This window comes from Tachysurus fulvidraco, chromosome 15 (assembly GCF_022655615.1).
Source record: "Tachysurus fulvidraco isolate hzauxx_2018 chromosome 15, HZAU_PFXX_2.0, whole genome shotgun sequence".
In the NCBI taxonomy this organism is placed as follows: Eukaryota; Metazoa; Chordata; class Actinopteri; order Siluriformes; family Bagridae; genus Tachysurus; species Tachysurus fulvidraco.
In genome coordinates, this window is record NC_062532.1 from 17,401,095 (window position 1) to 17,413,053 (window position 11,959).

General features: G+C 35.9%; 1 protein-coding gene across 2 annotated transcripts in view; it reads right to left on the reverse strand.

Moving 5' to 3' along the window:
* Window positions 1–535: 535 nt before the first annotated feature.
* The window catches only part of eps8l1a (eps8 like 1a), a 12,109-nt gene continuing 685 nt past the window's right edge, over window positions 536–11,959 (reverse strand). The window contains exons 2-15 of one of the 2 annotated variants that reach the window (XM_027143683.2): window positions 9,239–9,320; window positions 9,054–9,094; window positions 8,434–8,563; window positions 8,230–8,318; window positions 7,869–7,943; window positions 7,067–7,215; window positions 5,525–5,669; window positions 5,376–5,422; window positions 2,979–3,078; window positions 2,697–2,831; window positions 2,330–2,459; window positions 1,313–1,478; window positions 1,030–1,165; window positions 536–920 (exon numbers count right to left, since the gene is read on the reverse strand). In XM_027143683.2, coding sequence (XP_026999484.1) covers window positions 834–920; window positions 1,030–1,165; window positions 1,313–1,478; window positions 2,330–2,459; window positions 2,697–2,831; window positions 2,979–3,078; window positions 5,376–5,422; window positions 5,525–5,669; window positions 7,067–7,215; window positions 7,869–7,943; window positions 8,230–8,318; window positions 8,434–8,563; window positions 9,054–9,094; window positions 9,239–9,320 — 1,512 coding nt within the window. In that variant the 3' untranslated portion in view covers window positions 536–833. The remainder of the gene's footprint in view (window positions 921–1,029; window positions 1,166–1,312; window positions 1,479–2,329; window positions 2,460–2,696; window positions 2,832–2,978; window positions 3,079–5,375; window positions 5,423–5,524; window positions 5,670–7,066; window positions 7,216–7,868; window positions 7,944–8,229; window positions 8,319–8,433; window positions 8,564–9,053; window positions 9,095–9,238; window positions 9,321–11,959) is intronic. The other variant, XM_027143684.2, reaches the window with a different exon arrangement.

Sequence of the window (11,959 nt, forward strand, 5' to 3'; positions counted from 1 at the left end):
TTCCCAGCCCAGGTGCTGCAGTAGCTTCAGTCTTGCATTAACACTTTTATTCCCCTTTGTTTACTCTTGTGTGTTTCTGAATGTGTTCACTACAACCTACTAAATAACATAACGAATTAAAAATATAGACATTTCAAATAACACACACTTCTGGCCAAAAAATGACCACACTGTATCCCATAAAAACTTTCATTCACAATTTCTCATAATATAAACTAAATTAAAGAGCACAGCTTTAACACGCTTTATTAAATAAAATCACTTAAACAAAGCAATCTGGTTATTTTATATAATATGTGTATGAGAGTTTACTGTTACTAAATTAAGCTTTTATTAATATGAACAAAGAAGAGAAAGCTCCTGATATCTGGTCTTTTGTGTGTGTGTGTGTGTGTGTGTGTGTGTGTGTGTGTGTGTGTGTGTGTGTGTGTGTGTGTGCTGATTTATACTTCAGTCATGATCTGGAAAAGATTTTTTAAACAGACAAGAATTTAAAAAAAAAAATCAGGAACAAATCTCCACTCTATAGAAAGTACAGGGTGTGCTCGATAGTTTATTATTTACACTTTGTTTTTTACACAAGATGTATTTCCCATGTACAAAACAAACACCTACATAAGAATGTTTTCCAGGTACATAAGACATTAAAAGCCTCTTTTCATGCAACCTTTACTCATAAACCTTTACTGTATTTTGACACTGATACACACAAATCATGTTGATGCAGAAGTCAAAACCAGGCATGTGTGTGTGTGTGTGTGTGTGTGTGTGTGTGTGTGTGTGTGTGTGTGTGTGTGTGTGTGTGTGTGTGTGTGTGTGTGTGTGTGTGTGAATTAAAATTCTCCCCCATCTACGCTGGGATCCACTTTCATCTTTTGTTTTCTCATCACTGCCTCCAGCTCAGTGGCATTTTTTTCAGTCTGAGAGCAAAAAAAAAGAGCAAATATTATATTCCACGTATTACACAAAGGACAGTTTGATGTGTATTAAAAAAATATTTCTAGCAAATGTGTGTTTGTGTAAACAGACCACCTCAAGCTGAGATTTCTGCACTGTGATCTGGCTGTAAACTCTGGCCCCCTCTTGAGGAGAAACCTTGCAGAGCTCCTCTTTATTCAGAGAGAAGAGCTGAGCTCCGTCAAGAACCCCCAAACTGTTCACTGTCCTGAGAGATAGAGACAAAGAGACAGACTTTAATACTGCACATTTTTTAATGACTGGTAAATTTACCTTAAGTATAAAGAGATACACATTGCCATATTTGGCAGGTTTTACTTGGAGCGCATGTGTGTATTTTTAGAGAAAGTCTCACTCATTTCTGAAGCCTTTGCCTCTGAGCCACTCCTGTACATCAGCCGGAGACGAGTGGTAGTTGAGAGGTACTGTAGTGTCACTGGCCTTGTTAACAACCAGAGGCCGCACCGATCCTGGTTTCCCATTAGCCAGCCGCTGTACAAGCTCAATATTCATGAGCATGGCTGAGCATAGAAACATATTTGTAGACAATGACACAGGTTATTCAGTGCTTATGAGTCATGGCACTACATAGACTAACTACACATGACAAAGAATTTACTGACCTTGAATTAAAACTAGCACCGAGTAATTTGTGCTGTCCATCTAACATATGCTGCTATTTTGAACATTTATCACATTTCTACATCCAATCAGTTGGGTGTTAACCTTCCGATTTGTAGCCCAACATTTTACTAGTAAGCATTTAATCTGTCTCAGGGTCAAAGTTTAAACAAATATTTAATATTTCAACAAAATTTATTTCTTATTTAAATTTCAATTTGAGTTAAATTTTCAATAAATGGAGCGCCAATAAAGTTAAGTCGACTACTGAACTAAAACCAGAATTAAATACTGATTGGAATGCCACACTGATTATTTTAAAATACAGATTAAATTAATTTAGAAATGAATTAACAGATAATCATTTTATTTCATTCAGATATAGGTTCTAAAATGGTGACCCTTTCATTTGTCACACTCAGCACTCAAACTGCTTTTAAAGTAGGCAAATATTAGATGTAGACAAAAGAGCTAATGTAATATCTATTTTATTCATTTTCTTCTATACTAATTCATTTTTTTTTTACAATTTACAATCGAGCGTGGTGACACTAAAAGGAATGATTTTGGTTGTACTAAAGTTTTTTGTTTTTTTTCCCACTTCCTGTTATAACCCTGACCTAATGTGGTGTTAATAAAAGTGTGAAGAAATCCGTATTAGTGTTGAAACATACTGCTGGACTCCAAAACTAAAGGTATCCAACAATGTGGTACTACAAATACTGAAAATTAATAAGTAAATAAAAATTACCTCTCTCGCCGTCACTTCCCATTGGTGGCATGCTGACACTGCGGGGCTCGTTGTCGACGTGGTCTCCCCCTACAGAATTGGGTACCATGTATGAAAAGCGTCCAACTCCCATTGGAGACAAAGGAACATTCTGTAGAAATGTAAGTGTTGAGTTGAGTATAAATGAGGGAAAATTCAGGTTTTTTAAATAAAAATTAAAAATAAAAGGCAAAATATTTCCTTCTGGTTAATATTAGAGTCATTTTAAGTTAGCTAGTAACATCATTGTGACACAAGCTGCTGTAGGACAATAATAATGGGATAAGCAGACTTTTTAACCACAAGAAGGTCCTGTAAGAATGCAAGATTTAGTGTGAGTGTATATCACCATTGATGGCTTGCGCATTACAACACCGTAGTCTTGGTCTGTCTCTTTGACAGGCTCCAGGATATTAGACGGAACAAAGCCGATCTGGTCATAATTGTTCCTACACTTCCACCACCGCTTAGATGAATCCAACACCTAGAAGAATGCGAGATGAAAACATAGCTGATGTTGCAACTGATCACAATGAAGTCATATTTCTGTTTATAGCATCCAGCAGTCTTGGCACACATATTTTCCAGTCTTTAAGTTTGTTTGTAAGCTAAATGTGGGTTGTGTGTGTACCTGAAGAGTTTCTCCATGCAGCACTGAAAGCTCACTGCTGTTCCGAGCCACAAAGTCATAACTGCAGCGGTATAGCTGGTCAGGAAGTGGAATTTCCACACTGCACAAGAAATATACACATACACTGGTGTGAAAAATACACATACACATGCAGTGGTTTTGCATGTTTGTCACACTTTAATGTTTCAGATCATCAAATAAATGTAAATATTAGTCAAAGATAACACAAATAAACAACATGCAGTTTTGAAAATGAAGGTTTTTAATATTAAGGGACAACAAAATACAAACATACATGGCCCTGTGTGAAAAAGTGTTTGCCCTCCCCTGTTAAAACATAAATTAACTGTGGTTTATCACAACTGAGTTAAGTTTTTCTAGCCAAAACCAGGCCTGATTACTTTCACACCTGTTGTTTGCAATCAAGAAATCACTTAAATAATTCAATTCAATTCAAGTTTATTTGTATAGCGCTTTATACAATAGACATTGTCTCAAAGCAGCTTAAATAAGACCTGACTGTCAAAGTGAAGTAAACTAAAAGATCCTCAATAGCAACACATCATGCCAAGATACAAAGAAATTGAGGCACAAATGAGAAAGAAAGTAATTGAAAAAGTTATAAAGCCATTTCTAAAGCTTTGGGACTTCAGCGAACCACAGTGAGAGCCATTATCCACAAATGGCGAAAACATGGAACAGTGGTGAACCTTCCAAGGAGTGGTCGGGCAACTAAATTTACCCCAAGAGCTCAGCAATGACTCCTAGATGTCACAAAAGACCCCAAACAAAACAACATCCAAAAAACTGCAGGCCTCACTTGCCTCAGTTAAGGTCAATGTTCATGACCCCACCATAAAAAAGAGACTGGGCAAAAATGTCTTGAATGGCAGAGTTCACCTGGAAGACTTGCTGTGTTAAATGGAACCATGAATTCCAAAAAATACCCAAAAATCCTGAAGGACAATATGCAGCCATCTGTTCTTGACCTCAAGCTGATGTGAACTTGGGTTCTGCAGCAGAACAATGATACACAAATGCACCAGCAATTCCACCTCTGAATGGCTGAAGAAAAACAAAATGAAGACTTTGGAGTGGCCTAGTCAAAGTCCTGAGCTGAATCCTATTGAGATGCTGTGGCGGTTCATGCTCAAAAAACCTCCCATGTGGCTGAATTACAACAATTCTGCAAAGATGAGTGGACCAAAATTCCTCCACAGTGCTGTAACAGACTCATTGCAAGTTATAACAAATGCTTGATTGCAGTTCTTGCTGCTAAGGGTGGCACAACCAGTTATTAGGTTTAGGGGGCAAGCACTTTTTCACAGGGCCATGTAGGTTTGGATTTTGTTTTCCCTTAGTAATAAAAACCTTCATTTTCAAAACTGCATGTTGTGTTTACTTGTGCTATCTTTGACTAATATTTAAATTTGATTGATGAACTGAAACATTAGTGTGACAAACGTGCAAAACAAAATCCAGAAGGGGCAAACACGTTTTCACACCACTGTATATACTGTATCTGCCACCCTGTATTATGAGAATACAAGTTTACAGATTATACAACGTGGTGTTTCAAATGGCAGACCGTGTATACTGTACAATTTGTTTAACCTCAACAAACTAAAAAAAAAGTACACAAACAACAATGTTGACTTGGTAAGTTCTTACTAAGGTGATACAGTTTACATTGTAGTATGGTTTGTTTTAAATGTTTTTGAAGAAATTGCCTCATAATAAACCATCTACATAAATAAGTTAATGTTTGCTAACAATTATTAGCAACGGTTATCTAGACTGTTTGTTTATTTTTCTTGTAGTTCAGTTATCAAATAAATACACTTTTTACACTATTTTTCTCCTCAGAATTTCTTTAACACTGATTGTGCTTCATGAGACAGAAGACAAAGTTTATGCTAGTTAATGGTGCTAATTTTGTCATTAACACATACATTTTCTCAACAAGATGCAAAGCCAAAGTCTTAGTGTTTCTCTGGTGCTTTAATATAGCACTTTGACTTTAACCAATACATATAAACAACTTTTAGGTTCAGAGAAAATCTAATCTAATAGTATTCTGAGGTAATTTTGTGTTTACCAAATGCTAAATGTCACATACTGCCTACTATTACAAGGAATACTGTATTATTTAGTATACTTTATGTACTAGTTGAATTTACAGTACACTGTACACAAGTACATACAGTATACGGAGCTTGAGCGTCTAACAGACAGTATCTTATAACTATTTATGTAAATTGCGATTTCTGTATAGCTTATCTGTTCTCACCTTGTGAGAAATTATTTAGGATTTAAATAAAAGCCTGGGTTAAAATTTAATCAAAACAGGATGAGAATTGTGTTTGATAAGCTTTCCTATAGTCCTATAGTTTTTACCTTTCATCTGTAGGCTGGAATGGTGATGAAGGTGGGCTAAATTCTGACTGAAATGACAGTTAGAGCATAATGAATTCAGTAATTCAAAAATGTTATTATTTATTGGGTGAAAATTGAAGTTTAGGTGTGTGTGAGTATGCGTGTGAAACCTGTTGACGTTGCAGCAGGGCTTCCTTTTTGTTCTGTGATTCAACAGGATCTTCAAATGCCTGACCGTTTGCATCAAAGGCATCAGGCTTCCAACCGTCCAGAAACACTGGTGCATACGGGTATGCTGAGTTAGCATGCTGCGATCTGATACAAACAAACACACACGGACACACGTTTTTACTTTAGGATAGCATGAGATCTGTGATTGTTTATATTACATAGCACAGTCAGACACTTAAGATATAATCTAGAACAGGCCAAGTTTTAGTCAGGTTCAGAAAGCTTATTGAGGTTTCCTGGGTGTGACGTGTACTAAATTCGTCATTTGGCAAACTTTTGTTGTTTAACTTTCTTTAGTTATCAGAAGTTGTTGAGTCTTAAAGAGACACACACCCAAGTGTGCCTCAGACGCTCTGCAAACCATTCGTTATATGGACAGTCATGCAGCAGCTGTTAAGTCAACCTGAGCTAAAGGATGGAAACATCAATAGGCTCATAACAAATTGATAATCTATTAAAAACAAGAAGTAAATAAACAAGTCATCAAGTTAAAGTGAAATTAAAGGAGGTGAATTGATAGTGTATAGATTAGAGACACTTTTATTTGGCACAGATACAGTACACTGAAATTCTTTTCTTTAAATATCACAGTTTAGGAAGTTGGGGTTAGAGCACAAGGTCTGCCATGTTACAGCACCCCTGGTGGAACAAAGGATTAAGTGCCTTCCTTAAGGGCCTGAAAGGGGCAGCTTGGTAGTCCTGGGGCTTGAACCAATAACTTTCCAAATAGACTGTAAAGACTGTTACAGAATCAATCCAATTTCAGTGTTTTAAATATAATCTTAGGGCTTCTGAGTATCAAAACAGAAAAATGTTCTCGCTTTTATTGTGAAATCCTGGTGTCAAAGGAGCAAAACTATTTAAAACTATTATCTTACTAACTAGGCTATTTTGTCTGAAGGGAGGGTCTCTCTCTCTCTCTCTCTCTCTCTCTCTCTCTCTCGCTCTCTCTCCTGTCAATCACAGTAACTGTGATCTTATATAAAAAAAACTCTTTGTAAATAAGTTAATGCTTGTTAACAATATTTATCAATGTTAACTAGCCTGTTAATCTGCCTTGTTATTTTCTCATGGTTCAGTTAGTTATCAAAAGAACATATTAAAAACCATTTTAATATTTTTTTCTTTAACACTAAACTGTTTTTGTGCTTAATGATATAGAAGATTGTTAATGCAAGTGTTTAAAGTCGACTATCCAAATAAAGTGTATCCCTAAAGAGCCCATTACACACACTTAGAAAAACATACAGAAACATAAAGAAATGTGGTTCTATTTACATCACAAGCGCACATTGATTACATGTATTTTTGTTGAATGTGTATCTTTAAAGTTATATCTGTTTTGTGGTTTGAAACAGACTGTGGGGATTTGTGATGTGTGCTGTCTGGGGTAATTATAGTTTTTGCAGCCATGCTTAAAATTTCTGAAAATGAAGCATGGTTTGTGTGTGCCAAAATTAGTCAAAACCTGTAATACTGACTTTGCCTGAGTCCAGTTGGGGCCCAGAGAGCTCCACAACTCTCTTTCATCCTGCATGAGATTTTGCTGCAGTAGAGAAATGGCTCCATTGGTCAGTGCAGGACTGGACACGCCGGCTGCCAAGTCAGGACCGCCTGTAGTTTTGACCATCTGGCAAAACACACACACAGAGTACATTATATACATACACACACACACACACACACACACACACACACACACACACACACACACACACACATATATATATATATATATATATTTTACAGGATTAGCAGCTTTATATAAAGTCTGTACTAACTGATATTAATTTGTTCGACTTTGTTAACCATTGGTCAACGTGGTCCTGGTCTATATTTATTCTATTTGATTGTAATTTTTTATTTATAACTCTATAATTCATGGTTTATTGTTATTTTATTTGATTATATATAAATATATACATATACACGTACATATACATACTGTACATACATACATACATATACGTATATATAAATCCTCATATATTATTATTTTTCATAGATTTAATTCTCTTTTCTTGTAATTATATTGCTGGTATTTAATGTTTTTATATGTTTAAAACCTTGTTAGTTATGTGGGATTTCCACACAGTACATGTTTTGGGATAGCAATGTATGTTCATTATGCTGCTGCCACATGAATGGCTGATAATAGTTAGGACAGTGAGTGTCTAATTTCATCACAGGAAGGGTTTCCCAGGTCGACGCAGAGAAGATAAGTACATGAACAAAGACCTGTTTGTTGAAGAGATTTTCTGTGTGTATCTCATGTACACTAACCAGAGCCAGTGGAACAAACAGGTGATGCAGAAGCTCCTTTGAGTTTGGATCTGCTATGTCTGTTTTTAAACAGTCCTGAAATAGGAATTAACATATTGACATATAAACAACACATACTGTACTGTAGCTTGGCTCAAATAATAAAATAGACAATAGGTTATTATTATTATTATTATTATTATTAATATTATTATTATTATTATTATTATTATTATTATTATTATTATTGTTATTAATAATAATAACAATAATAATAATAATAATAATAATAATAATAATAATAATAATAATAATAATAATAATAATAAAAAAACAAAATTTGAACACTTTCAGAAGTGACTGAGATGAGACTTTAAGTTACCAGCAAACTGAATGAGTATTTAATCTTCTGGAAAATGTCCACAAATTCTTGTTCAGATGGAGTGATTACTTCTGTTGTCATGACATCATCTATAGCACAAACACACACAGACACACACACGCCACAGTAATTATATCAAAATGCTGATTGCTGTTTTTGCTCATTTTTAAACGTCCCAATCCCTTGGTCTCACTGCTCCCTTACAGCCCTGCTTCTTCTTCTTGCTGTTCTTTTTCTTTTTCGTGTCCCGCTGTAAAGTGCGTTTAGCATCAGCTGCCTGCTGCAGGTGGGCCATGAAGCGCTCTACGTCAGAAATGCAGTGGTTTAACAGCTCCTGAGAAACACATTCATTATGCTCGTTACTGTGCAATTTAATACACACTCACTTACCTGGCCATTTTATTAAATGCACTTTGTCTGTGTACAATTATCGATTGAAAGACCAACATACACCTCCACCCTGTCCAACAATGATATCATTCTCAGCAGATGGGTTAAAAACCCAAAAACCAAAGCTAACATTCGTGTTGTGTTGGAACATGGATACTTAAGAGGAGGATGTGCACGGATACAATGAGCTGTAATCTACATCGATAATATGTGTGTGTCAAATGACATGGCCCATTAGTGGTCCATTTCCACTGATGGATGGGTTAAAGGAGGTTAAATACATGTACATAAAAACTGATAGGCTATAATTAGTAACTCCATGCAAGTATTTACAAAAATTGAAATAAATCCAATAAAATTAACACCCTTCTTGCCCAATATCTATCTGCGTATATCTGTATTGTTTATGCATTTGACAGCTTGTTCATACACACCACTTCATGTTCTGGATGTCGAACTCTTTCCTTCTCCTTTACTGCAATGAAAAAGTGCTTAAGACTGGAGCACATTTTATATTCATTTATATTATTCAAAGATGATTTTAAAATAGCAAAATATGAACAGAATAATAAAATGTCCCCTATGTTGTTCCTCAGCCAGTACAACAGAGCACACACACCTCGTGTATATATGGGCTGACCGTCTTGAGGTAAAGGTCTAAGTAAAGAATGTTTCCTGGGAACAACCGGTGGGGGATTCATCTGTGAGAGGAACACAGAGATGTCATTCATTTGGATTATTCAAACAATTTTATCTGGAGTGAGTTTTAAACCAGCCATCTGTTTTATCCTGTTATACACAATGTTCCAGAAATATCAGATGTGACACTTATAATACCACAGTAACAATATAAATACTTTTGGTCTTTGGGTTTAACGTTGAGTGGAGTGGTGCATGATAATACTACTGCTAATACTATTAGCGATGTTACTAGAAATTGAGGTAGTTGTAGATGTAGTAATAAGAGGAGGAGAAGGATTAGGAGAAGGTGCCACAGAAGTAGTAGGTTGGTTGGTTGCTATAATTTACTGCCATGTCAGCTACTGAGGCTATCTTCATGGCAAGAACGGTTAATAAGAACTAAAATAACCAAAAATCACAAAGAAATAAATATAGACATTTATAGACAACTTAAATGAAATTTTTTACATTAATATATGACAGAAACTCTCAAACTTTTTTCTGATGAAACCTTGTAAAATAGCTCTTTAAATGAGCCTCATAAAATAACCTTCTGTGGTCATTATGCGCTGGACAGTCCAGCAAAATATGCTTGACAGTAAGGGGAATGCTGCAGTACAAGCACTGAATGGGGTCTTCTCCTTTCAGCAAGTATTCATGTGTCAGTCTTGTATGCCCGATTCTACATCTGGTTAAGGTCATCTGATCTAATCTTGATTTCATAGGTATTAGAGACCTGTTAGTAATTTCAGGGTGTATTTCAAACAGTTTGTTATTCGACCATGTATTCCATTCCTCTTGCCACTTATTTATTACATAGCCATTGATAATAGGTCTATATTCTATAGGGAGGAATTTCAGAAGTAGTAGGAGTAGCATTAGTAGAAGAATTAGTAGTAGTAAGACTAGTAGGAGGAGGAGGAGGAGCTGCAGTAGTAGTATTAGTAACAGTAGAAGTGGAGCAGGAAGAAGAAGAAGAAGAAGAAGAAGAAGAAGAAGAAGAAGAAGAAGAAGAAAAATAAGTATTAAGACTATGAGGAAGAGTAGGAGCTCCAATAATATTAATAATAGAAGAAGAAGAGGAAGAAGAAGAAGAAGAAGAAGAAGAAGAAGAAGAAGAAGAAGAAGAAGGAGTAGGAGGAAGAGGAGGAGCTCCAATAGTATTAGTAATAGTAGTGGAAGAAGAAGAAGAAGAAGAAGAAGAAGAAGAAGAAGAAGAAGAAGAAGAAGAAGAAGAAGAAAAAGAGCTGAAGAAGTAGTATTAAGAGTAGTAATGGGGGAGCTGATTATTAAGAATAGGAGGAAGAGGAAAAATATTAGGAGGAGGAACAGCAAGCAGTAGTAATAACAATAACAGTGTGAGTAGTAGTAGTAAAAGTAGAAGGATAATAAGGATGGTAGTAGTAGAAAGAGGATGAGCAAGAGGAGGAGGCGTGGGAAGGAGTGGGAAGGAGTGGTATTGTCCCTCATTAAATACAGATAAATCCTGCAAAGATGAACTTCTACTCTGTCCTCTTCCTCCATCCTTCTCCACCATAGCACAGCCATTGACTGCTTATATATCATGTAATCGATTGGTGCTCAGAGTCTACAATCTGTCTGAATGCTTTTTGGCTAAACATTTCATAGCATGCTGTTATAACAAAACACTTAGCATCAGCATTTTCACAGTAACCTGAGCTGCATCACACCTGCGTATTTTTCCTCTCGCAGCATACAGTACTATGACGTTTTACTTTGTAATAAATGCGTAATGCAGTATACACGCATGTAGTCTCTGTCTGTTTGTATTACTGTCTGCATTTAGCCGTCCACTAGATTAACCTGAGCGTTAACAGGAACATTTTTAGCTTTTTAGTTGTTTATTATATCCTTTATGATTCGAGGCGCGTGTGCTGGATCACAGTCGAGATTAAAACCTGCTTTTCTGTCATTTCTCTGCTCCAGCACATCCTAAGCGATGTTATCTCAGCCTCGATTACTGAAACCTTCCTTAAATAAAGAAACAGCAACTCGATTTACACAAGATGTGAAACAGAAATTTACAGGCCCGAATCAGCTGGATTTATTCAGGCTAGAGAGGGTTCACAGAATCTGACCTGGTGTAAAATGTCTGGTTTAGATTTACTGTGGAATGTATTTTAATTATGTCGTAAGCCCCAGATGAAAGTATGGTGAAACTATACAGTCACGGCTGTAATGAAAGTTTCTTAGGCTTGTCCATGATGTCATACTGTATCATGAAGCTACGTTATGCCTGTAATCGGACACTATAGAGCACCTTGAAAGATGTAAGGTGTAGCAATAAGTGTGTGTGTAGTCTTTTAAAGGTTGTTTGATGAGATATTTGAGAAACAGGGTTGGTGGGAAATGATCGAAAAAAATTATGAAACTGTTCTGGTTTATAAGCTACATGTAATTTCATGTTCGGCACATTTAACATTGACAGGCTTTTTTTTTTGTTCACAAAAGTTTTTGCTAAGCCAAAATCGGATCATATTTACAGTCAAACTATCTAAATGTATGTGTATCTAGATGTAAGGTGTAACAATAAGTGTGTGTAGTCTTATAGGCTTGTTTGATTAGATACTTGAGAAACAGGGTTGGTGGAAATGATCAAAACAAATGATGGAACATAAGCTACATGTAATTTCATGTT